The sequence below is a fragment of the Oncorhynchus mykiss genome, chromosome 23 (genome assembly GCF_013265735.2).
Source record: "Oncorhynchus mykiss isolate Arlee chromosome 23, USDA_OmykA_1.1, whole genome shotgun sequence".
Lineage (NCBI taxonomy): Eukaryota > Metazoa > Chordata > Actinopteri > Salmoniformes > Salmonidae > Oncorhynchus > Oncorhynchus mykiss.
Window position 1 is genome coordinate 50,213,506 of NC_048587.1, and position 25,184 is coordinate 50,238,689.

At 46.0% G+C, this 25,184-nt stretch overlaps 1 protein-coding gene across 3 annotated transcripts in view; it reads right to left on the minus strand.

Moving 5' to 3' along the window:
• Positions 1-1,562: 1,562 nt before the first annotated feature.
• Positions 1,563-25,184, minus strand: part of LOC110503025 (beta-1,3-N-acetylglucosaminyltransferase radical fringe) — a 38,429-nt gene continuing 14,807 nt past the window's right edge. For all 3 annotated transcript variants that reach the window (XM_036960734.1, XM_036960732.1, XM_036960731.1), the window contains 7 exons: positions 9,681-9,729; positions 9,399-9,501; positions 5,439-5,592; positions 5,224-5,309; positions 2,223-2,388; positions 2,032-2,117; positions 1,563-1,730 (listed from right to left, as the gene is read on the minus strand). In XM_036960734.1, the coding sequence (XP_036816629.1) occupies positions 1,664-1,730; positions 2,032-2,117; positions 2,223-2,388; positions 5,224-5,309; positions 5,439-5,592; positions 9,399-9,501; positions 9,681-9,729 (711 nt within the window). In that variant the 3' untranslated portion in view covers positions 1,563-1,663. The remainder of the gene's footprint in view (positions 1,731-2,031; positions 2,118-2,222; positions 2,389-5,223; positions 5,310-5,438; positions 5,593-9,398; positions 9,502-9,680; positions 9,730-25,184) is intronic.

A 25,184-nucleotide genomic window follows, 5' to 3' on the forward strand; every position in this document is an offset into this window, starting at 1 on the left:
GATCTGGAGACTGGCTAGGCCACTCCAGGACCTTGAAATGCTTCTTACGAAGCCACTCCTTCGTTGCCCGGGCGGTGTGTTTGGGATCATTGTCATGCTGAAAGACCCAGCCACGTTTCATCTTCAATGCCCTTGCTGATTTTTACTCAAAATCTTACGATACATGGCCCCATTCATTCTTTCCTTTACACGGATCAGTCGTCCTGGTCCCTTTGCAGAAAAACAGCCCCAAAGCATGATGTTTCCACCCCCATGCTTCACAGTAGGTATGGTGTTCTTTGGATGCAACTCAGCATTCTTTGTCCTCCAAACACGACGAGTTGAGTTTTTACCAAAAAGTTATATTTTGGTTTAATCTGACCATATGACATTCTCCCAATCTTCTTCTGGATCATCCAAATGTTCTCTAGCAAACTTCAGACGGACCTGGACATGTACTGGCTTAAGCAGGGGGACACGTCTGGCACTGCAGGATTTGAGTCCCTGGCGGCGTAGTGTGTTACTGATGGTAGGCTTTGTTACTTTGGTCCCAGCTCTCTGCAGGTCATTCACTAGGTCCCCCCGTGTGGTTCTGGGATTTTTTCTCATCGTTCTTGTGATCATTTTGACCCCACGGGGTGAGATCTTGCGTGGAGCCCCAGATCGAGGGAGATTATCAGTGGTCTTGTATGTCTTCCATTTCCTAATAATTGCTCCCACAGTTGATTTCTTCAAACCAAGCTGCTTACCTATTGCAGATTCAGTCTTCCCAGCCTGGTGCAGGTCTACAATTTTGTTTCTGGTGTCCTTTGACAGGTCTTTGGTCTTGGACATAGTGGAGTTTGGAGTGTGACTGTTTGAGGTTGTGGACAGGTGTATTTTATACTGATAACAAGTTCAAACAGGTGCCATTAATACAGATAACGAGTGGAGGACAGAGGAGCCTCTTCAAGAAGAAGTTTCATGTCTGTGAGAGCCAGAAATCTTGCTTGTTTGTAGGTGACCAAATACTTATTTTCCACCATAATTTGCAAATAAATTCATTAAAAATCCTACAATGTGATTTTCTGGATTTTGTTTCTAATTTTGTCTGTCATAGTTGAAGTGTACCTATGATGAAAATTACAGGCCTCTCTCATCTTTGTAAGTGGGAGAACTTGCACAATTGGTGGCTGACTAAATACTTTTTTGCCCCACTGTATATCTGGACCACAATAGTATGTTTGGGATTCAAAGCTACAACAAAAGCAATGAGTGGTGAATCATCGCTATGGCAACAGCCAACAGTGGCAACTTCCTGCGTTGACTGGAGGGTACACTAGTGATAATAAAGAGTAGTGGGGTGTTTCTTCATCATCCCACCATGACTAAAGCGATCCTCACACCAGTTACCTCATCTTCTCTCGCCTCATGTCCTCTCAAAGACCCACAGACGTCTAGCCATTTGATCTGAGTGAAGTGGTTCTGTAGGGTTAGCCTGGGTGCCAGTGAACCTGTTTGGCCTTGTCATAATTTTGCCATGGCAATGATATTGCTAGCATACACAGGGACACCAGTCAACCAGGCCTTTAGGAAGTATTGTAGATATGCTGTACTGTAGTGGTCATCAATGGTGACCCATACTAGGACACCAGTCAACCAGGCCGGTAGGAAGTATTGTAGATATGCTGTACTGTAGTGGTCATCAATGGTGACCCAAACTAGGACACCAGTCAGTCTCTGGGTAGAGGAGGCAGTGGACAGTCTTAAACCTAGAGAGAGAGACAGAGAGGGCAGACGGAGGGAGAGAGGAGAGATGGAGGCAGAAAGAGATTGAGGGGAGGGAGAAAGAGCGAGAGAGGCCAGATGGAAGTAGAGAGAGGGGATACGGAGGGGGGGAGAGAGGGAAATGGTAAGACAAAGAAAAGTGTTGGTGGAGAGAGAGGGGATAACCATTTACGTGTCACTCACAATTCAGCAGAGGTTAAGCAAACCAGTGTCATGTAATTTTCTAGTGCCTGACAATGTTGGGTAAATGTTGGATGGATGTTGGGAGAATGTTTGTCTGTTTACCGTGACGGGTCCTCCACCAGAGAGAAGGCTCCTCCAATGCTGATCACATTCCTCCTGTTCTCAAAACCTCCGTAGCTCAAAGTGACCTAGACACAGACACACAATTTTTCTTTGATAGCTGAAATCAATTGGGATCTGTTGTATTTCTTTCTCTCTCAGTCTCCCTCTATTTCTCTCCTCCCCACCCCTACCTGCTCCAGCACGGTGTCTGTGGGAAGCCTCTGCAGGTTCTCCAGGTGGGAGTGGAAGAGGTGTGTGTGTGTCAGTGTCACCTCCAGCAGCGCCTCAATGATGTAACCCATGGTGCAGTCGTCAGGGAGACGGATCTTCTCCGCCGTGCTGATGAAGTTGCCCAGACTGGGGGGAGGAGGAGGGGAGAGGATGAGAGGAAAATAAAGGAGAGAGAAGAAGAGGTAGTGAGTGAACTGCTCAAAACAGTTTGGCATAATAGCTTAAAGGAAAGATTCCCCCATTTTGAATGTTCTCGTATTTGTGTATCTCTGAGTGATGTTCTATCGATTCCCGAGGTCTTTTCATGTGTACTGTATCTCTACAGTATATGTAGCAACGGTTTTAACAACAATTCTAAGGAATGCAACAGTTGGAAACTACCCAATAGGGGGGTAAAAATATGACAAAACCAGGTATACCGAGAAAGTTGCTTTGGAGGAAATGTTTTGAGAGTCAGACACAGATGCTGAGGGCGACCTGGACCAAGATGACTGACTCGGCAGAAAAAAAATTTTCTAGAAGGATTGGAGTCCGTTTTATATCTGTAGGTAAATTATTTTGTAAACTTTCTATACTATATGTATTTAGTATGTTTTATATAGTTGTGGTCTTGTTCTTTGTATTTACAGTATAGCTGTGTCCAGTCCTGTGTATCCTATATTCTGTCTATCATTCCAAAGTACTTACATATTTTATATACACTACCGCTCAAAAGTTTGGGGTCACTTAGAAATGTCCTTGTTTTTGAAAGAAAAGCCATTTTTTTGTCCATTAAAATAACTTCAAATTGGTCAGAAATACACATTGCTGATTTTGTAAATTTGTATAATTTTTTATTTTACCTTTATTTAACTGGGCAAGTCAGATAAGAACAAATTCTTATTTTCAATGACGGTCTAGGAACAGTGGGTTAACTGCCTTGTTCAGGGGCAGAACGACAGATTTTTACCTTGTCAGCTCGGGGATTCCATCTTGCGACCTTTCGGTTACAAGTCCAACGCTCTAACCACTAGGCTACCTGCCGCCGCAAAATGACTATTGTAACTGGAAATGGCAGATTTTTTTAATGGAATATCTACATAGGCGTACAGAGGCCCATTATCAGCAACCATCACTCCTGTGTTCCAATGGCATGTTGTGTTAGCTAATCCAAGTTTATAATTTTAAAAGGCTAATTGATCATTAGAAAACCCTTTTGCAATTATGTTAGCACAGCTGAAAACTGTTGTTATGATTAAAGAAGCAATAAAACTTGCCTTCTTTAGACTAGTTGAGTATCTGGAGCATCAGCATTTGTGGGTTCGAGTACAGGCTCAAAATGGTCAGAAACAAAGACCTTTCTTCTGAAACTCATCAGTCTATTCTTGTTCTGAGAAAGGAAGGCTATTCCATGCAAGAAATTGCCAAGAAACTGAAAATCTCGTACAACACTGTGTACTACTCCCTTCACAGAAGAGCGCAAACTGGCCCAAACCAGAATAGAAAGAGGAATGGGAGGCCCCAGTGCACAACTGAGCAAGAGGACAAGTACATTAGACTGTCTAATTTGAGAAACATATGCCTCACAAGTCCTCAACTGGCAGCTTCATAAATAGTACCCACAAAACACCATTCTCAATGCCAACAGTGTAGAGGCGACTCCGGGATGCTGGCCTTCTAGGCTGCTAAAAGTTGTATATATTCTGTGTAACCAAATTCTCATGGCCTTTGTTACTTTGTTTCTAAAGGTAGGCTACTTGTGTCCCACTGTTTGCTTTGTATATGCTAGTATATGGCTTTTACATAACAGTATTGTTGTTTTGTTATGGTCTGCTTTTTAAACTGTATGTATAGCCTACACACAGTATAGGCCTTTGTAACTGTGTCCTGTTTGTGCAATATAATTCAAATTAGTTTTCCACTAGGAGGCAGGGGAGTACTGTGCCCACCCACTGGGGAGCCAGTCCCTGCCAGGCCCACCCAAACAGAGTGAACAAAAACAACACATTATTGATGGCTGATGCCTCCCTCCCCACTATTTGCATTGTGTCTGCATGTGTTTCACACCTCTGTCTGAGGCACTTTCCAGACAGTGTCCAAATAATCTTATTCATTATGATCTAAAAAGCAAAACTGCTCCTAGATCAGCACTCCTACTCAGAAATGCTTTGTGGACAGAGGTGAGCTTGCTGCACTCACCTGGCCAGTTGTGAAGGGCTAGTCTACAATCCCCCTGGCCAGCTATGTCCAGTGGGGAGGGGAGCCTACTGGAGAAGTTAGACATTTAGAGTTAGTCTCTGAGATGCCACAAGTCACCAGCAGGGAATGTGTAACACAGTTTAGGCTGGGTGTTATCTTTTAGTATATTGCTTTTATATTAGAATAATGCAGTTTTGTAAAATTTGTCAAGTGCAATATTGATCCTATTATATTCCTGCATTTTATTCCCCATAGAGAAGATGATGATGTTTGGGAGGTTGAAAGGACACTTGGATGTTCCCTGACACCACCACAATGTTTGGAAGAAGTTGATATTGTAGAAATTGTGTTTTTATACCTCTTACTAAAACATCTGTAAAGTTAGAGCTGTTGTTTCTATAAATCACATTTGTTTCCCAGAAGTGTTTGACTTGTTGTGGAAGGCATCTGATGAGTTTCCAACTCTATTCATCAATCATCTACTTACAGCTTGTCCATGAAAGATCACATTAAAAAACACAAAAAAAAACAGTTACTTTGTGTGTGCTTGATCTTGTGTGATCTGAACTGTGCCATTCCTATGTTCTGACCATGTCCTTATCAGGTGTGATACCAAGTTCAATGCATGTCCTTATTTAACTGCTCATTAAAATCAGTTACTTTTGGGTGTGTCTATTTAGGCAGAAATCTACATTTTTGCCTTTACATTTAATTAACCTTGAACAGCCACAATAATATGTGCATCTGAAGAACATTGAAAAACGTTGAACTGTTAAAACTCACCTAGCCCATGGACTCATCTTGAGGGCCAGACCACGACTGATACAGAACCCTGCTCCTCCTGTAGCAAACCAGAACTTCACTGACACCTGGGAGAAGAAAACAAGGGTCAAAGAGAACAAGAGAAGGTTAGAGAGAGACAGGAAGGGAGGTATAGACAGAACGACAGATGGAGGGATGGAGAAAGAGACAAACAGACTGACACTGGATGTACTCACAGATCCGTCACTCTTGACCCTCTCTGCGGCCTCTATGGGGTGGTCGAGGCTGGGCCGGCCCAGATAAACATCCTGCGTATGGTGGTAGGAGGACAGCAGCTTCAGCAGACTGGGTACAATCACATAGTTATCATCATCCATATGGCAGAACCACCTGGGGGGGGGGGGGGGTAGATGCAAGCTATTACATAAACAGTTATACAAGTGTTACTGAGAAGTTGTTGATGGTGTTCATCAAGTAACAAATACAGGACATGGGACTGGAAGAAACGTGTCCATGTTTTCAAATAATGCCTGTGATTAGCAGAGGTATGTGGAGACATATAGTCCTATTAATCTGTTGACCTCCTTAACCAACCACACAGAGAATCTAAGATCTACACTACATGACCAAAAGTATGTGGACACCTGTTTGTCGAACATCTCATTGCAAAATCATGGGCATTAATATGGTTAGTCCCCCCTTTGCTTCTATAACAGCCTCCACTCTTCTGGGAAGGCTTTCCATTAGATTGTAAAACATGGCTGCGGGGACTTCCATTCAGCCAAAAGATCATTAGAGCACGGATGTTGGGCGATTGGGCCTGGCTCACAGTCGGTGTTACAATTCATCCTAAAGGTGTTTGACAGGGTTGAGGTCAGGGCTCTGTGCGGGTAAAGTTCTTCCACACCTATTTGTATGGACCTCGCATTGCATTGTCATGCTGAAACAGGAAAGGGCCTTCCCCAAACTGTTGTCACAAAGTTGGAAGTCTAGAACAGCACAGAATGTCATTGTATGCTATAGCGTTAACATTTCCCTTCACTGGAACTAAGGGGCCTAGTCCAAACCATGAAAAACAGCCCCCAGACCATTATTCCTCCTCCACCAAACTCTACAGTTGGCAATATGCATTGGGGCAGGTAGTGTTCTCCTGTCATCCGCTAAACCCAGTTTCCACTGCTCCAGAATCCAATGGCGTCAAGCTTTACATCACTCCAGCCGACGCTTGGCATTGCGCATGGTGAACTTAGGCTTGTGTGCAGCTGCTCGGCCATTGAAACCCATTTCATGAAGCTGCTAACAAACAATTCTTGTGCTGACGCTGCTTCCAGAAGCAGTTTGGAACACAGTAGAGTGTTGCAACCGAGGACAGACAAATGTTATGCGCTAAGCACTACAGCACTTGGCAGTCCTGTTCTGTGAGCTTGTGTGGCCTACCACTTTGCGGCTGATCCGTTGTTGCTCCTAGACGTTTCCACTTCACAATAACAGCACGTACAGTTGACCGGGGAAGCTCTAGCAGGGCAGAAATTTGACAAACTGACTTGTTAGAAAGGTGGCATCCTATGATGGTGCCATGTTGAAAATCACTGAGCTCATCAGTATGGCCATTCTACTGCCAATGTTTGTCAATGGAGATTGCATGGCTGTGTGCTCTATTTTATACACCTGTCAGCAACGGATCTGGCTGAAATATCCAAATCAACTAATTTGCAGGGGTGTCCACATACTTTTCTATATACAGTCCCAGTCAAAGGTTTGGAAACACCAACTCATTCAAGGGTTTTTCTTTATTTTTTGCTATTTTGTACAGTTTAGAAATAGTGAAGACAAACCCTATTAAATAACATAATTGAAATCATGTAGTAACCAAAAAAGTGTTAAATAAAAATATATTTTATATTTGAGATTCTTCAAAGTAGCCAGCCATCCTTTGCCTTTGACAGCTTTGGACACTTTCGGCATTCTCTCAACCAGCTTTACCTTTAATGCTTTTCCAACAGTCTTGGAGTTCCCACATTTGATTTGATATGCTGAGCACTTGGCTGCTTTTCCTTCACTCTGCGGTCCAACTCATCCCAAACCATCTCAATTGGGTTGAGGTCAGGTTATTGTGGAGGCCAGGTCATCTGATACATCACTCCAGCACTCTCCTTCTTGGTCAAATAGCTCTTCACAGCCTGGAGGTGTGTTGGGTCATTGTCCTGTTGAAAAACAAATGATAGTCCCACTAAGCGCAAACCAGATGGAATGGCGTGTCGCTGCAGAATGCTGTGGTAGCCATGCTGGTTAAGTGTGTTTTGAATTCTTAATATAATCACAGACAGTGTCACCAGCAAAGCAACCCCACACCATCACACCACCTCCTCCATGCTTCATGATTTCATGATGGGAACCACACATGTGGAGATCATCCATACTCTGCGTCTCACAAAGACACAGTGGTTAGAACCAAAATTCTCATATTTGGACTCATCAGACCAAAGGACAGATTTCCACCGCTCTAATGTCCATTGCTCATGTTTCTTGGCCCAAGCAAGTCTCTTCTTATTATTGGTGTCCTTTAGTAGTGGTTTCTTTGCAGCAATTCAACCACGAAGGCCTGATTCACACTCTCCTCTGAACAGTTGATGTTGAGATGTGTCTGTTACTTGAACTCTGTGAAGCATTTATTTGGGCTGCAATTTCTGAGGCTGGTAACTCTAATGAACTTATCCTCTGCAGCAGAGGTAACACTGGGTCTTCCTTTCCTGTGGCAGTCCTCATGAGAGCCAGTTTCATCATAGTGCTTGTTTGCACTTGAAGAAACTTTCAAATTTGTTCAAATTTTGCAGATTGACTGACCTTCATGTCTTAAAGTAATGATGGACTGTAATTTCTCTTTGCTTGTTTGAGCTGTTCTTGCCATAATATGGACTTGGTATTTTACCAAATAGGGCTATCGTCTTTATTCCAACCCTACCTCGTCACAACACAACTGATTGGCTCAAATGCATTGAGAAGTAAAGAAAATCCACATATTAACTTTTATCAAGGCACACCTGTTAATTGAAATGCATTCCAGGTGACTACCTCATAAAGCTGGTTGAGAGAATGCCAAGAGTGGGCAAAGCTGTCATCAAGGCAAAGGGTGGCTACTTCAAAGAAATATATTTTGATTTGCTTAACATTTTTTTAGTTACTACATGATTCCATGTGTTATTTCATAGTTCTGATGTCTTCACTATTATTCTACAATGTAGAAAATAGTACAAATAAAGAAAAACCCTGGAATGAGTAGGTGTGTCCAAACTGAAAATAGGGCTTTTCTCAGCATTAAAGAAAGAGCCGTATTTCTTTACAGTCTCCTGAAACTGGGGGGGGCTCAGTAGTCTTGACGAAGGCAGCAGGGTTAAAGGTCCAATGCAGCCGTTTCCCAATATTAAATCTTACTGTGATTGTTCTCAATTCAAATCGTCAAAAGGAAACAAGAATAGCTTCTTACCAAGGAGCCATTTCTCAAGCAAGAATGTTTCTAGGACTGTCTGGAAGTGGTCAGAGTGGGGAGAGGAAAACTGAAGTTGTTATTGGCGGCAGGTAGCTTAGTGGTTAGAGCATTGGGCCAGTAATCGAAAGGTTGCTTGATCGAATCCCCGAGCTGACAAGGTAAAAATCTGTCGTTCTGCCCCTGAACAAGGCACTGTTCCTAGGCCGTCATTGAAAACGAGAATTTGTTCTTTAACTAATCTACTGCCTGGAATGTCACCAATCAGGCCAAAACTCCATCTCTCCAAAACAAGCTGAAACTTCAGGTGGTCTTTTCAAACAGCTCATCATTTTACAATTCAACAGTATTATTCCAACCTCATAGTATGGAAATACATGTCATGTTTTGACTGCAATGGGCTTTAAACACAGAGCAAGTGGGACTTCGTAAACATGAACTTCTTCTGAATTGGCTTCTTATTGGCCAATTATAATAAATGACTTAATATATAGTTAAGTTCTTAGCGTGTAATGTGATGGGAAATAACAGGTGTAGCAGACATGGCTACTCATGATCACGTGATGAGGTAGCCTCGCCTGCGAGATCAAAATCAGTGTCACCAATTTCCTCTTGGTGTTATGGTCAAGACCTGGGTTTCTCCCGTGGGAGACCTGTGTTCAAATCCCACCGGTTACACAGGCAGTAAGGTAAAGTGTGACTGAACACTCACTTCCTCTGTGACTCGATGAACTTGTCGTATTCCACAGACATCTTACAGCACAGGGCCTGCCGTGTGTGTGCTGCTGAACAGTTGGTGTTGATGATGTTATCCCCTGACAGAGAGAATAAGAAAGGGTGTTGAGACAGTTATAATGGAGTATCAAATACACATATCCCTGATAACATATTATGAGCCTCTCTAAGAACATCAATTACAAAGGTACAGTGACACAATAATTGCTCTCCTATTTGTACTTCCATTGTCCACCTTTGGAAGAGTGTATTGTCTTACCTGCTCTCCTCCTCAGCTCCTGATCCTCCCCATCTGTGAATATAAAGGTCTTAAGGACACAAACACAGAGAAAGAGAGATGGTGTTAAAGGAACTCAATATAAAGGTCTTGAGGACACAGACATAGACAGACAGACACAGACGTAACGGAACTCAAACGTGCAACCTGAATTTGGACAGAAACAACTGGAAAGGATTTTTACTGCTAAAGACTGCCGAGGACTACCCAGCAACACAACAACCAGCAGGTAAAGACTGCCGAGGACTACCCAGCAACACAACAACTAGCAGGTAAAGACTGCCAAGGACTACCCAGCAACACAACAACCAGCAGGTAAAGACTGCTAGGGACTACCCAGCAACACAACAACCAGCAGGTAAAGACTGCCAAGGACTACCCAGCAACACAACAACCAGCAGGTAAAGACTGCTAAGGACTACCCAGCAACACAACAACCAGCAGGTAAAGACTGCCAAGGACTACCCAGCAACACAACAACCAGCAGGTAAAGACTGCCAAGGACTACCCAGCAACACAACAACCAGCAGGTAAAGACGGCTAAGGACTAACCAGCAACACAACAACCAGGAGGTAAAGACTGCTAAGGACTACCCAGCAACACAACAACCAGGAGGTAAAGACTGCCAAGGACTACCCAGCAACACAACAACCAGCAGGTAAAGACGGCTAAGGACTAACCAGCAACACAACAACCAGGAGGTAAAGACGGTTAAGGACTACCCAGCAACACAACAACCAGCAGGTAAAGACTGCCAAGGACTACCCAGCAACACAACAACCAGCAGGTAAAGACGGCTAAGGACTACCCAGCAACACAACAACCAGGAGGTAAAGACGGTTAAGGACTACCCAGCAACACAACAACCAGCAGGTAAAGACTGCCAAGGACTACCCAGCAACACAACAACCAGCAGGTAAAGACTGCCAAGGACTACCCAGCAACACAACAACCAGGAGGTAAAGACTGCCAAGGACTACCCAGCAACACAACAACCAGGAGGTAAAGACTGCTAAGGACTACCCAGCAACACAACAACCAGCAGGTAAAGACTGCTAAGGACTACCCAGCAACACAACAACCAGCAGGTAAAGACTGCCAAGGACTACCCAGCAACCAGGAAGTAAAGACTGCCAAGGACTACCCAGCAACACAACAACCAGCAGGTAAAGACTGCCAAGGACTACCCAGCAACACAACAACCAGCAGGTAAAGACGACTAAGGACTACCCAGCAACACAACAACCAGCAGGTAAAGACTGCCAAGGACTACCCAGCAACACAACAACCAGCAGGTAAAGACGGTTAAGGACTACCCAGCAACACAACAACCAGCAGGTAAAGACTGCCAAGGACTACCCAGCAACACAACAACCAGCAGGTAAAGACTGATAAGGACTACCCAGCAACACAACAACCAGCAGGTAAAGACTGCTAAGGACTACCCAGTAACACAACAACCAGCAGGTAAAGACTGCCAAGGACTACCCAGCAACACAACAACCAGCAGGTAAAGACTGCCAAGGACTACCCAGCAACACAACAACCAGCAGGTAAAGACTGCCAAGGACTACCCAGCAACCAGGAGGTAAAGACTGCCAAGGACTACCCAGCAACACAACAACCAGCAGGTAAACACTGCTAAGGACTAACCAGCAACACAAGAACCAGCAGGTAAAGACGGTTAAGGACTACCCAGCAACACAACAACCAGCAGGTAAAGACTGCCAAGGACTACCCAGCAACACAACAACCAGCAGGTAAAGACTGCCAAGGACTACCCAGCAACCAGGAGGTAAAGACTGCCAAGGACTACCCAGCAACACAACAACCAGCAGGTAAAGACTGCTAAGGACTAACCAGCAACACAAGAACCAGCAGGTAAAGACTGCCAGGGCTACCCAGCAACACAACAACCAGCAGGTAAAGACTGCCAAGGACTACCCAGCAACACAACAACCAGCAGGTAAAGACGGTTAAGGACTACCCAGCAACACAACAACCAGGAGGTAAAGACTGCCAAGGACTACCCAGCAACACAACAACCAGGAGGTAAAGACTGCCAAGGACTACCCAGCAACACAACAACCAGCAGGTAAAGACTGCCAAGGACTACCCAGCAACACAACAACCAGCAGGTAAAGACTGCCAAGGACTACCCAGCAACCAGGAGGTAAAGACTGCCAAGGACTACCCAGCAACACAACAACCAGCAGGTAAAGACTGCTAAGGACTAACCAGCAACACAAGAACCAGCAGGTAAAGACGGCTAAGGACTACCCAGCAACACAACAACCAGCAGGTAAAGAATGCCAAGGACTACCCAGCAACACAACAACCAGCAGGTAAAGACTGCCAAGGACTACCCAGCAACCAGGAGGTAAAGACTGCCAAGGACTACCCAGCAACACAACAACCAGCAGGTAAAGACTGCTAAGGACTAACCAGCAACACAAGAACCAGCAGGTAAAGACTGCCAAGGACTACCCAGCAACACAACAACCAGCAGGTAAAGACTGCCAAGGACTACCCAGCAACACAACAACCAGCAGGTAAAGACGGCTAAGGACTAACCAGCAACACAACAACCAGGAGGTAAAGACTGCTAAGGACTACCCAGCAACACAACAACCAGGAGGTAAAGACTGCCAAGGACTACCCAGCAACACAACAACCAGCAGGTAAAGACGGCTAAGGACTAACCAGCAACACAACAACCAGGAGGTAAAGACGGTTAAGGACTACCCAGCAACACAACAACCAGCAGGTAAAGACGGCTAAGGACTACCCAGCAACACAACAACCAGGAGGTAAAGACGGTTAAGGACTACCCAGCAACACAACAACCAGCAGGTAAAGACTGCCAAGGACTACCCAGCAACACAACAACCAGCAGGTAAAGACTGCCAAGGACTACCCAGCAACACAACAACCAGGAGGTAAAGACTGCCAAGGACTACCCAGCAACACAACAACCAGGAGGTAAAGACTGTTAAGGACTACCCAGCAACACAACAACCAGCAGGTAAAGACTGCTAAGGACTACCCAGCAACCAGGAGGTAAAGACTGCCAAGGACTACCCAGCAACACAACAACCAGCAGGTAAAGACTGCCAAGGACTACCCAGCAACCAGGAAGTAAAGACTGCCAAGGACTACCCAGCAACACAACAACCAGCAGGTAAAGACTGCCAAGGACTACCCAGCAACACAACAACCAGCAGGTAAAGACGGCTAAGGACTACCCAGCAACACAACAACCAGCAGGTAAAGACTGCCAAGGACTACCCAGCAACACAACAACCAGCAGGTAAAGACGGTTAAGGACTACCCAGCAACACAACAACCAGCAGGTAAAGACTGCCAAGGACTACCCAGCAACACAACAACCAGCAGGTAAAGACTGCTAAGGACTACCCAGCAACACAACAACCAGCAGGTAAAGACTGCTAAGGACTACCCAGTAACACAACAACCAGCAGGTAAAGACTGCCAAGGACTACCCAGCAACACAACAACCAGCAGGTAAAGACTGCCAAGGACTACCCAGCAACACAACAACCTGCAGGTAAAGACTGCCAAGGACTACCCAGCAACCAGGAGGTAAAGACTGCCAAGGACTACCCAGCAACACAACAACCAGCAGGTAAACACTGCTAAGGACTAACCAGCAACACAAGAACCAGCAGGTAAAGACGGTTAAGGACTACCCAGCAACACAACAACCAGCAGGTAAAGACTGCCAAGGACTACCCAGCAACACAACAACTAGCAGGTAAAGACTGCCAAGGACTACCCAGCAACCAGGAGGTAAAGACTGCCAAGGACTACCCAGCAACACAACAACCAGCAGGTAAAGACTGCTAAGGACTAACCAGCAACACGAGAACCAGCAGGTAAAGACTGCCAGGGCTACCCAGCAACACAACAACCAGCAGGTAAAGACTGCCAAGGACTACCCAGCAACACAACAACCAGCAGGTAAAGACGGTTAAGGACTACCCAGCAACACAACAACCAGGAGGTAAAGACTGCCAAGGACTACCCAGCAACACAACAACCAGGAGGTAAAGACTGCCAAGGACTACCCAGCAACACAACAACCAGCAGGTAAAGACTGCCAAGGACTACCCAGCAACACAACAACCAGCAGGTAAAGACTGCCAAGGACTACCCAGCAACCAGGAGGTAAAGACTGCCAAGGACTACCCAGCAACACAACAACCAGCAGGTAAAGACTGCTAAGGACTAACCAGCAACACAAGAACCAGCAGGTAAAGACGGCTAAGGACTACCCAGCAACACAACAACCAGCAGGTAAAGAATGCCAAGGACTACCCAGCAACACAACAACCAGCAGGTAAAGACTGCCAAGGACTACCCAGCAACCAGGAGGTAAAGACTGCCAAGGACTACCCAGCAACACAACAACCAGCAGGTAAAGACTGCCAAGGACTACCCAGCAACACAACCACCAGCAGGTAAAGACTGCCAAGGACTACCCAGCAACACAACAACCAGCAGGTAAAGACTGCTAAGGACTACCCAGCAACACAACAACCAGCAGGTAAAGACTGCCAAGGACTACCCAGCAACACAACAACCAGCAGGTAAAGACTGCCAAGGACTACCCAGCAACACAACAACCAGGAGGTAAAGACTGCCAAGGACTACCCAGCAACACAACAACCAGCAGGTAAAGACTGCCAAGGACTACCCAGCAACACAACAACCAGGAGGTAAAGACTGCCAAGGACTACCCAGCAACACAACAACCAGCAGGTAAAGACTGCCAAGGACTACCCAGCAACACAACAACCAGCAGGTAAAGACTGCCAAGGACTACCCAGCAACCAGGAGGTAAAGACTGCCAAGGACTACCCAGCAACACAACAACCAGCAGGTAAAGACTGCTAAGGACTAACCAGCAACACAAGAACCAGCAGGTAAAGACGGCTAAGGACTACCCAGCAACACAACAACCAGCAGGTAAAGAATGCCAAGGACTACCCAGCAACACAACAACCAGCAGGTAAAGACTGCCAAGGACTACCCAGCAACCAGGAGGTAAAGACTGCCAAGGACTACCCAGCAACACAACAACCAGCAGGTAAAGACTGCTAAGGACTAACCAGCAACACAAGAACCAGCAGGTAAAGACTGCCAAGGACTACCCAGCAACACAACAACCAGCAGGTAAAGACTGCCAAGGACTACCCAGCAACACAACAACCAGCAGGTAAAGACGGCTAAGGACTAACCAGCAACACAACAACCAGGAGGTAAAGACTGCTAAGGACTACCCAGCAACACAACAACCAGGAGGTAAAGACTGCCAAGGACTACCCAGCAACACAACAACCAGCAGGTAAAGACGACTAAGGACTAACCAGCAACACAACAACCAGGAGGTAAAGACGGTTAAGGACTACCCAGCAACACAACAACCAGCAGGTAAAGACTGCCAAGGACTACCCAGCAACACAACAACCAGCAGGTAAAGACGGCTAAGGACTACCCAGCAACACAACAACCAGGAGGTAAAGACGGTTAAGGACTACCCAGCAACACAACAACCAGCAGGTAAAGACTGACAAGGACTACCCAGCAACACAACAACCAGCAGGTAAAGACTGCCAAGGACTACCCAGCAACACAACAACCAGGAGGTAAAGACTGCCAAGGACTACCCAGCAACACAACAACCAGGAGGTAAAGACTGCTAAGGACTACCCAGCAACACAACAACCAGCAGGTAAAGACTGCCAAGGACTACCCAGCAACCAGGAAGTAAAGACTGCCAAGGACTACCCAGCAACACAACAACCAGCAGGTAAAGACTGCCAAGGACTACCCAGCAACACAACAACCAGCAGGTAAAGACGGCCAAGGACTACCCAGCAACACAACAACCAGCAGGTAAAGACTGCCAAGGACTACCCAGCAACACAACAACCAGCAGGTAAAGACGGTTAAGGACTACCCAGCAACACAACAACCAGCAGGTAAAGACTGCCAAGGACTACCCAGCAACACAACAACCAGCAGGTAAAGACTGCTAAGGACTACCCAGCAACACAACAACCAGCAGGTAAAGACTGCTAAGGACTACCCAGTAACACAACAACCAGCAGGTAAAGACTGCCAAGGACTACCCAGCAACACAACAACCAGCAGGTAAAGACTGCCAAGGACTACCCAGCAACACAACAACCAGCAGGTAAAGACTGCCAAGGACTACCCAGCAACCAGGAGGTAAAGACTGCCAAGGACTACCCAGCAACACAACAACCAGCAGGTAAACACTGCTAAGGACTAACCAGCAACACAAGAACCAGCAGGTAAAGACGGTTAAGGACTACCCAGCAACACAACAACCAGCAGGTAAAGACTGCCAAGGACTACCCAGCAACACAACAACCAGCAGGTAAAGACTGCCAAGGACTACCCAGCAACCAGGAGGTAAAGACTGCCAAGGACTACCCAGCAACACAACAACCAGCAGGTAAAGACTGCTAAGGACTAACCAGCAACACAAGAACCAGCAGGTAAAGACTGCCAGGGCTACCCAGCAACACAACAACCAGCAGGTAAAGACTGCCAAGGACTACCCAGCAACACAACAACCAGCAGGTAAAGACGGTTAAGGACTACCCAGCAACACAACAACCAGGAGGTAAAGACTGCCAAGGACTACCCAGCAACACAACAACCAGGAGGTAAAGACTGCCAAGGACTACCCAGCAACACAACAACCAGCAGGTAAAGACTGCCAAGGACTACCCAGCAACACAACAACCAGCAGGTAAAGACTGCCAAGGACTACCCAGCAACCAGGAGGTAAAGACTGCCAAGGACTACCCAGCAACACAACAACCAGCAGGTAAAGACTGCTAAGGACTAACCAGCAACACAAGAACCAGCAGGTAAAGACGGCTAAGGACTACCCAGCAACACAACAACCAGCAGGTAAAGAATGCCAAGGACTACCCAGCAACACAACAACCAGCAGGTAAAGACTGCCAAGGACTACCCAGCAACCAGGAGGTAAAGACTGCCAAGGACTACCCAGCAACACAACAACCAGCAGGTAAAGACTGCTAAGGACTAACCAGCAACACAAGAACCAGCAGGTAAAGACTGCCAAGGACTACCCAGCAACACAACAACCAGCAGGTAAAGACTGCCAAGGACTACCCAGCAACACAACAACCAGCAGGTAAAGACTGCTAAGGACTACCCAGCAACACAACAACCAGGAGGTAAAGACTGCTAAGGACTACCCAGTAACACAACAACCAGCAGGTAAAGACTGCCAAGGACTACCCAGCAACACAACCACCAGCAGGTAAAGACTGCCAAGGACTACCCAGCAACACAACAACCAGCAGGTAAAGACTGCTAAGGACTACCCAGCAACACAACAACCAGCAGGTAAAGACTGCCAAGGACTACCCAGCAACCAGGAGGTAAAGACTGCCAAGGACTACCCAGCAACACAACAACCAGCAGGTAAAGACTGCTAAGGACTAACCAGCAACACAAGAACCAGCAGGTAAAGACTGCCAAGGACTACCCAGCAACACAACAACCAGCAGGTAAAGACTGCCAAGGACTACCCAGCAACACAACAACCAGCAGGTAAAGACTGCTAAGGACTACCCAGCAACACAACAACCAGGAGGTAAAGACTGCTAAGGACTACCCAGTAACACAACAACCAGCAGGTAAAGACTGCCAAGGACTACCCAGCAACACAACCACCAGCAGGTAAAGACTGCCAAGGACTACCCAGCAACACAACAACCAGCAAGTAAAGACTGCTAAGGACTACCCAGCAACACAACAACCAGCAGGTAAAGACTGCCAAGGACTACCCAGCAACACAACAACCAGCAGGTAAAGACTGCCAAGGACCACCCAGCAACACAACAACCAGGAGGTAAAGACTGCCAAGGACTACCCAGCAACACAACAACCAGCAGGTAAAGACTGCCAAGGACTACCCAGCAACACAACAACCAGGAGGTAAAGACTGCCAAGGACTACCCAGCAACACAACAACCAGCAGGTAAAGACTGCCAAGGACTACCCAGCAACACAACAACCAGCAGGTAAAGACTGCCAAGGACTACCCAGCAACACAACAACCAGCAGGTAAAGACTGCCAAGGACTACCCAGCAACACAACAACTAGCAGGTAAAGACTGCTAAGGACTACCCAGCAACCAGGAGGTAAAGACTGCCAAGGACTACCCAGCAACACAACAACCAGCAGGTAAAGACTGCCAAGGACTACCCAGCAACACAACAACTAGCAGGTAAAGACTGCTAAGGACTACCCAGCAACCAGGAGGTAAAGACTGCCAAGGACTACCCAGCAACACAACAACCAGGAGGTAAAGACTGCCAAGGACTACCCAGCAACACAACAACCAGGAGGTAAAGACTGCCAAGGACTACCCAGCAACACAACAACCAGCAGGTAAAGACTGCCAAGGACTACCCAGCAACACAACAACCAGCAGGTAAAGACTGCCAAGGACTACCCAGCAACACAACAACCAGCAGGTAAAGACTGCCAAGGACTACCCAGCAACACAACAACTAGCAGGTAAAGACTGCTAAGGACTAACCAGCAACCAGCAGAAAAAGCACAGCAAAAACCTAAATACCGCCCAACCTACAACTATTTGAGTAGATTTCCAATCTGTAGCTACTTCCCAGAGATTTTACTAGAAGATGCGGTATTTTACTATATGAAGGCTCAAATGCTTAGTTAGGACAGACGTCCCGGCAGCAAATTCAATTTACACGGAGGTGTGAAGTGAGAGGTGTGAATTTCCTTGAATACAACAATGGCAGCAGAGCACCACAGCCTCCTCAACCCAAATTAACAGGCCTCACACTCCTATGCAGAGGCCACACTCCTATGCAGAGGCCACATCCCTACGCAGAGGCAATCAAAGTACAGTTCACCCCAGAATTTTAAAATTATCCTGTATGTAAAAAGTACAAATAGAAGCTCCACAAGGAATATCCAGAGACACTATTTGCTAAACAACCTCATCTTCCACACCGACCAGTCCCCTGGCACGGCACAGGGCCATAAGAGCACACTACCCCTCTGTCAGGAGAGAGGGTATTAATTCAGGGTGGAAACTCAGAATACTGGACATTGAGGACACCGAGGCAGCCTGTTTCAACATGTACACGTCTGGAACAGTTATGGTGCAGGGAAACCTCATACCGTTTCAGCAGGACTTTCACAGGATTAAAGAGAGAGAACAGCAGGAGAAGCTCAATTGTGGTGACGAACCCACCATCCTGAGCGAGTCGAATCACACCCACTCCTCAAACAGCCCCACAGACGAGCAGCCCCAAGAGGAGAGCCAAAACATGCAAGCTGAGGTCAACCACTCAGATTTTTTTTATTTTTTACATAACTTAAAAAAAACATAAGCCTATGCAACATTAACCAATTAAAACAAGTTATGTAGCAATATCACTGCATATTGGCTATGCTTGAACTGCCCTGCCTATGTTTCTTTTAGGAGATAGTGGTCAGCTTAAGATATTTTGATTGACCGTTCTGGTTGCCTAGTGATGGACTTAAATCCTGCTTCAGAAGTTCTTTACAGACAAGTAAAATGTCAGTTAATATCACAAGAGAAGGTTTTGTGTCGGCATTTAAAAAAACAAAACAGAACAGACAGACAAACAAACATGCCGTAGCTGAGGCGCTTTCAAGGGGCCACATTCCATTATGTCTGAAAACCGTAATTGATACAGGCTACCGGTAGCCTACTGTAATTTCATACGATGCTAAAATGAGGGTCACAATTCCAGCAGCTGTCACACGCTGGGTCTGTACATAGTCAATGGTAGGCTTCAATAGGACTCATACAGTAGGTACACCAGACTATAGCTCATCTTTTGGCAGTAGTGCTGGAGACTACTTTATCACTGACCATAACCCAGAGACTCAGAGCGTTCACGGCCAACCAACTGACACACCTATCAGACCACAGCAAAATCACAACCTACCAAAAAACTATTGGCCAACAACAAATCCAATCCCTCCTAGACAACTTCCTGGACAAAATGTTTCCCTGCTATAGTGAAGGAGTAAACTTAGCAGTAGGAAGCCTGAACAGTATATTTAACATATCACATTTAAATATTCAGCAGAAAACCTAAGAAAACGAACAACAATTAAAAATGGTTTGATGAAGAATGCATCAAACAAAAAATTGAGAAAACTATCCAACAAACTACCCAGAAAAACATAGCTTAGTCCTTCACTATGGTGACGCACTAGAACAGTCCAGAAATACACTATGAAAAAAGAAGGAACAGCATGACAGATAACAGCTCAACGTGACTGAAGAATCCATAGAATCAAATCACTCATGTGAAGAAAAAAAACTACGAAGAGCTACCTATCCAAAATGGAGATGAACGCATAAACCCCTTCTCCAACCCTTTCAGCCACATAACAAAGAACCAAGAACAAAAGCATATAAATGATAATTTACTAAACTTAGAATCAGTTATTAAAGACTACGAAAACAAACTGGTTTCTCTAGTTACATTGAATGAGTTACAGGACAAAATACAAACCCTCCAACCCCAAAAGTCCTGTGGTGTTGATGGTAACCTAAACAAAATGAGAAAATAGAGACCACAAATTCAAATGGGCTATTCTTAAACTCTTCAACATTATCCTCAGCTCTGGCATCTTCTCCAATATTTGAACCAAGGTCTGGTCACCCCAATGAGGAAATGTTGGAGGATGCTGTTGATGATACTGCAAAGGATTATTCCGAGATTGGAATCTGTATCAACTGCACTGTCATTATTGGGATCAAATTTGTCTCAACTTTTGTTTGGAATTTGTGGTCTGTATATTTTCCTATTTAATTTAGGTTACCATCAACACCACAGGCCTTTTTGGGTTGGAGAGTTTGTATTTTGTCTTGTTGCTCATCCAATGTAATTACTGAGTTGGGTTATCTTTTGAGTTGATTATTTTCTGTTCATCATCCTGTTTATTTGTTTTTGTAAAAACTTTCTTGGTACACACAGGAAACTGTTGAGTGTCAAAAACCCAGCAGCGTTGCAGTTCTTGACACATTAAAACCAGTGCGCCTGGCACCTACTACCATACCCCATTCAAAGGCACTTAAATATTTTGTCTTGCCCATTCACCCTCTGAATGACACACATACACAATCCATGTCTCAATTGTCTCAAGGCTTAAAATCCTTCAATAACCTGTCTCTTCCCCTTCATCTACACTGACCTCAATAAGGGATAATAGCTTTCACCTGCTCAGTCTATGTCATGTTTTGTACACTCAGTGTATATCAATGAATTGGCAAGGGCACAAGAGCAGTCCTCAGCATCTGGCCTCACCCTACTGGACTCGGAAATCACATGTCTACTGTTTGCAGATGATCTGGTGCTTCTGTCCCCAACCAAGGAGGGCCTACAGCAGCACCTAGATCTTCTGCACAGATTCTGTCAGACAAATCTCAGTAAGACAAAAAATAATGGTGTTCCAAAAAAGGTCCAGTGGCCAGGATAACAAATACAAATTATATCGAGACACCGTTGCCCTAGAGCACACAAATAATTATACCTACCTCAACACCACAGGTAACTGTGAACGATCTAAGAGACAAGGCAAGAAGGGCCTTCTTCTATGCCATCACAAGGAACATAAAACTCGACATCCCAATTAGGAACTGGCAAAAAAATGACTTCAATCAGTTATAGAACCCATTGCCCTTTATGGTTGTGAGGTCTGGGGTCCGCTCACCAACCAATAATTCACAAAATAGGAAAAACACCCAATTGAGACTACATGGAGAATATACAAAAAATATACTTTGTGTACAGAATTAGGACTCTATGCCCCCTTGTTATCAAAATCCAGAAAAGTCGTTAAATTCTACAACCAGGAAGAAAGTCCCAAACCTTCCATAACAAAGCCATCACCTACAGAGAGATGAACCTAGAGAACAGTCCACTCAGCCATCTGGTTTTGGGGCTCAGTTCTAGGGCTCACAAAAACAAACAGACCCCACAGAGCCCCAGGACAGCAACATAATTACACCCAACCAAATCATGAGAAAACAAAAAGACAACTATTTGACAAACTGGAAAGGGTCAACTAAAATAAAGAAAACGTGAATGCTATTTGGCCCTAAACAGACAGTACACAGTGGCAGAATACCTGACCACTGTGACTGACACACACTTAAAAAATCCTTGATGTACAGACTCAGTGAGCATAGCCTTGCTCTTGAGAGAGGTCGCCGTAGGCAGACCTGGCTCTCAAGAGAAGACAGGATATGTGCCCACTGTCCACAAAATGAGGTGGAAACTGAGCTGCACTTCCTGACCTCCTACCAAATGTATGACCACATTACAGACACACTTCCCACAGATCCACAAAGAATTTGAAAACAAATCAAACACTAATAAATTCCCATATCTGTTTGGTTAAATACCACAATGTGCAATCACAACAGCACGATCTATGGCCTGTTGCAATGAGGAAAGGGCAACTACTGGAGCACAAACAACACTATAAATACCGCCAATATCTATCTGTTTATCTTCCCCCACAAATCGTACTACAGCTATTTGCACATTGCTAAAACACTGTACATAGCTGATAATAGAACACTTGAAATGGCTATATTTTTCAACCTTTTAGAGAGAGAGGGAGGAGAGGGGGTGAGAGAGGAGAAATGTGGCTTGCACAACCATGTCCTAGACATGCTGATTCATGGATCAAACAATAACCAGACTATTCTAAGTCAGACAACACTGGCCCCTTTCTCTCTATCTAGCCTTTACCCTGCTCACCTCAACAATGGCTTTCTCTCTCTCTCTCTCTCCTTTACCCTGCTAGCCTCAACCATGGCTTTCTCTCTCTCTCTCTCTCTCTCTCTCTCTCTCTCTCCGTTACCCTGCTAGCCTCAACCATGGCTTTCTCTCTCTCTCTCTCCTTTACCCTGCTCACCTCAACCATGGCTTTCTCTCTCTCTCTCTCCTTTACCCTGCTAGCCTCAACCATGGCTTTCTCTCTCTCTCTCTCTCTCTCCTTTACCCTGCTAGCCTCAACCATGGCTTTCTCTCTCTCTCTCTCTCTCCTTTACCCTGCTAGCCTCAACCATGGCTTTCTCTCTCTCCTTTACCCTGCTAGCCTCAACCATGGCTTTCTCTCTCTCTCTCTCCCCTTTACCCTGCTCACCTCAACCATGGCTTTCTCTCTTTCTCTCTCTCCTTTACCCTGCTAGCCTCAACCATGGCTTTCTCTCTCTCTCTCCTTTACCCTGCTAGCCTCAACCATGGCTTTCTCTCCCTCTCCTTTACCATGCTAGCCTCAACCATGGCTTTCTCTCTCTCTCTCTCTCTCCCCTTTACCATGCTCGCCTCAACCATGGCTTTCTCTCTCCCTCTCTCCTTTACCCTGCTAGCCTCAACCATGGCTCTCTCTCTCTCTCCTTTACCCTGCTAGCCTCAACCATGGCTTTCTCTCTCTCTCTCTCCTTTACCCTGCTAGCCTCAACCATGGCTTTCTCTCTCTCTCTCTCCTTTACCCTGCTAGCCTCAACCATGGCTTTCTCTCTCTCTCTCTCCTTTACCCTGCTAGCCTCAGCCATGGCTTTCTCTCTCTCGCTCTCCTTTACCCTGCTAGCCTCAACCATGGCTTTCTCTCTCTCTCTCTCCTTTACCCTGCTAGCCTCAACCATGGCTTTCTCGCTCTCCTTTACCCTGCTAGCCTCAACCATGGCTTTCTCGCTCTCCTTTACCCTGCTAGCCTCAACCATGGCTTTCTCTCTCCCTCTCTGCTTTACCCTGCTAGCCTCAACCATGGCTTTCTCTCTCTCTCTCCTTTACCCTGCTCACCTCAACCATGGCTTTCTCTCTCTCTCTCTCCTTTACCCTGCTAGCCTCAACCATGGCTTTCTCTCTCTCTCTCTCTCCTTTACCCTGCTCTCCTCAACCATGGCTTTCTCTCTCTCTCTCTCCTTTACCCTGCTAGCCTCAACCATGGCTTTCTCTCTCTCTCTTTCTCTCCTTTACCCTGCTCACCTCAACCATGGCTTTCTCTCTCCCTCTCTCCTTTACCCTGCTAGCCTCAACCATGGCTTTCTCTCTCTCCTTTACCCTGCTAGCCTCAACCATGGCTTTCGCTCTCTCTCTCTCTCCTTTACCCTGCTAGCCTCAACCATGGCTTTCTCTCTCTCTCTCTCTTTTACCCTGCTAGCCTCAACCATGGCTTTCTCTCTCTCTCTCCTTTACCCTGCTAGCCTCAACCATGGCTTTCTCTCTCCCTCTCCTTTACCATGCTAGCCTCAACCATGGCTTTCTCTCTCTCGCTCTCCTTTACCCTGCTAGCCTCAACCATGGCTTTCTCTCTCTCGCTCTCCTTTACCCTGCTAGCCTCAACCATGGCTTTCTCTCTCTCTCTCTCTCTCTCCTTTACCCTGCTAGCCTCAACCATGGCTTTCTCTCTCTCTCTATCTCTCCTTTACCCTGCTAGCCTCAACCATGGCTTTCTCTCTCTCTCTCTCATTTACCCTGCTAGCCTCAACCATGGCTTTCTCTCTCTCTCTCTCCTTTACCATGCTAGCCTCAACCATGGCTTTCTCTCTCTCTCGCTCTCTCCTTTACCCTGCTAGCCTCAACCATGGCTTTCTCTCTCTCTCTCTCTCTCTCCCCTTTACCCTGCTAGCCTCAACCATGGCTTTCTCTCTCTCTCTCTCTCTCCCCTTTACCCTGCTCCCCTCAACCATGGCTTTCTCTCTCTCTCTCTCCTTTACCCTGCTAGCCTCAACCATGGCTTTCTCGCTCTCCTTTACCCTGCTAGCCTCAACCATGGCTTTCTCGCTCTCCTTTACCCTGCTCGCCTCAACCATGGCTTTCTCTATTTCTCTACTTTACCCTGCTTGATTCAACCATGGTTCCTCTTTCATTTCCTCCTCCCTCTCTCTCCTTATTGTCCCTTACCCCTTCCTACTGTCATTTATTCTTCCCTCCCTCCCCTCAGTCATCCTCCCTCCATCCTGTCCCTCATCCCCCCTTCTTTTATGATTCAGTTGTCTCATCCCTGCCTCGACCCAGAGGCATGCCCTCTTTTTCTTCTGTGCCCTGGGAGACGCCGGGGCATTCCTGCCAGAAACCTACACAGGACACCACAGGCATGTGACACACACACACACACAAACAAATAGCCTACCAGGCAGAGCCAGGCCATGCCAGGCAAACAAAGGGATTTCACCATGAGGACAATGGGGGCTTTAAAACAGTTACAAGTTTAATGGCTGTCATAGGAAAAAAATGAAGATGGATCAACATTGGAGTTACTCCACAATACTAACCTAATTGACAGAGTGACTGGAAGAAAGCCTGTACAGAATACAATGACTCCAAAAGATGCATCCTGTTTGCAACAAGGCACTAAA